The sequence below is a fragment of the Sinocyclocheilus grahami genome, unplaced genomic scaffold (assembly GCF_001515645.1).
Source record: "Sinocyclocheilus grahami isolate Dianchi unplaced genomic scaffold, SAMN03320097.WGS_v1.1 scaffold20901.1, whole genome shotgun sequence".
NCBI lineage: Eukaryota > Metazoa > Chordata > Actinopteri > Cypriniformes > Cyprinidae > Sinocyclocheilus > Sinocyclocheilus grahami.
In genome coordinates, this window is record NW_015518220.1 from 1 (window position 1) to 899 (window position 899).

At 34.7% G+C, this 899-nt stretch overlaps 1 protein-coding gene across 1 annotated transcript in view; it reads left to right on the forward strand.

Annotated features, from left to right (window-relative positions):
- Window positions 1-4: 4 nt before the first annotated feature.
- Window positions 5-899, forward strand: part of LOC107579859 (tetraspanin-1-like) — a gene marked incomplete at its 5' end in the record, with an annotated part of 2,470 nt that continues 1,575 nt past the window's right edge. The window contains 3 exons of the mRNA XM_016265650.1: window positions 5-139; window positions 489-614; window positions 727-819. Coding sequence (XP_016121136.1) covers window positions 5-139; window positions 489-614; window positions 727-819 — 354 coding nt within the window. The remainder of the gene's footprint in view (window positions 140-488; window positions 615-726; window positions 820-899) is intronic.

An 899-nucleotide genomic window follows, 5' to 3' on the forward strand; every position in this document is an offset into this window, starting at 1 on the left:
ATACTCAAACCTCCTCATTTGTATATTTCAGGCTGAAAACCTGATTAAACAGGTGGGAGGCGAAGTTGTGAAAAGCATCAGAAACGATTATGGGAAAAATTCGGACGTCACTGGACTATGGAACTCGACCATGACCACGGTTTGTGACACTTTAGTTGATAAAGAAGGAAATAAAGGTTATTGTTATTATTTGGTCATCATTATTATTGGTAGTAGTGGTTGAAACAGAAAATGTCTTAAAATTAAAATCCTGAAATTCGAATAATATAGAATATATAAGAATATAGAATATCTTCCAGTTTAATATTGTACATTTTATATTTTGAGACCTGTGCCTCATATAAAAATGGTATCGCATGAGAACAGTCTTTAAAAATGTACCACAACACCTGAGCAAGTAAAATAAGTATGTATATGTTAATGTCCATTGTAAGAAATATCACTTCAAGTACAGAATTGAGCTGATTTTACCTCTGTCTCTCCTTTAGCTGAAGTGCTGTGGATTCAACAACTATACGGATTTCACAAATTCTTACTTTGTGAACGACACCAAGAGTTACCCATTTCAGTGCTGTAATAGAGTTCCATGCACTGAGATGACAGCTTTTAATTCGGTGGGTTCATCTCTTAGCATGTTTATTCCTTCTAGTTTGCATGCTTTTTGGATTGTATATCATATAGCATATAAATATCATCAAATTTGGTCTATTTTTTTTGTTTCCTCAGACTATACCAGGTTGTTTCCCGGCATTGAAGAAGCTGGTAGACGATAATGCAGTTATCATCATAGCTGTAGCATTAGGCATCGCTGCTCTTGAGGTACCGGACACACTTTCTTTCTGTCACTGTGTTCACACATTTTAAAAGCAAAAAAAAATAAAAAATCAGTTGTGCACACT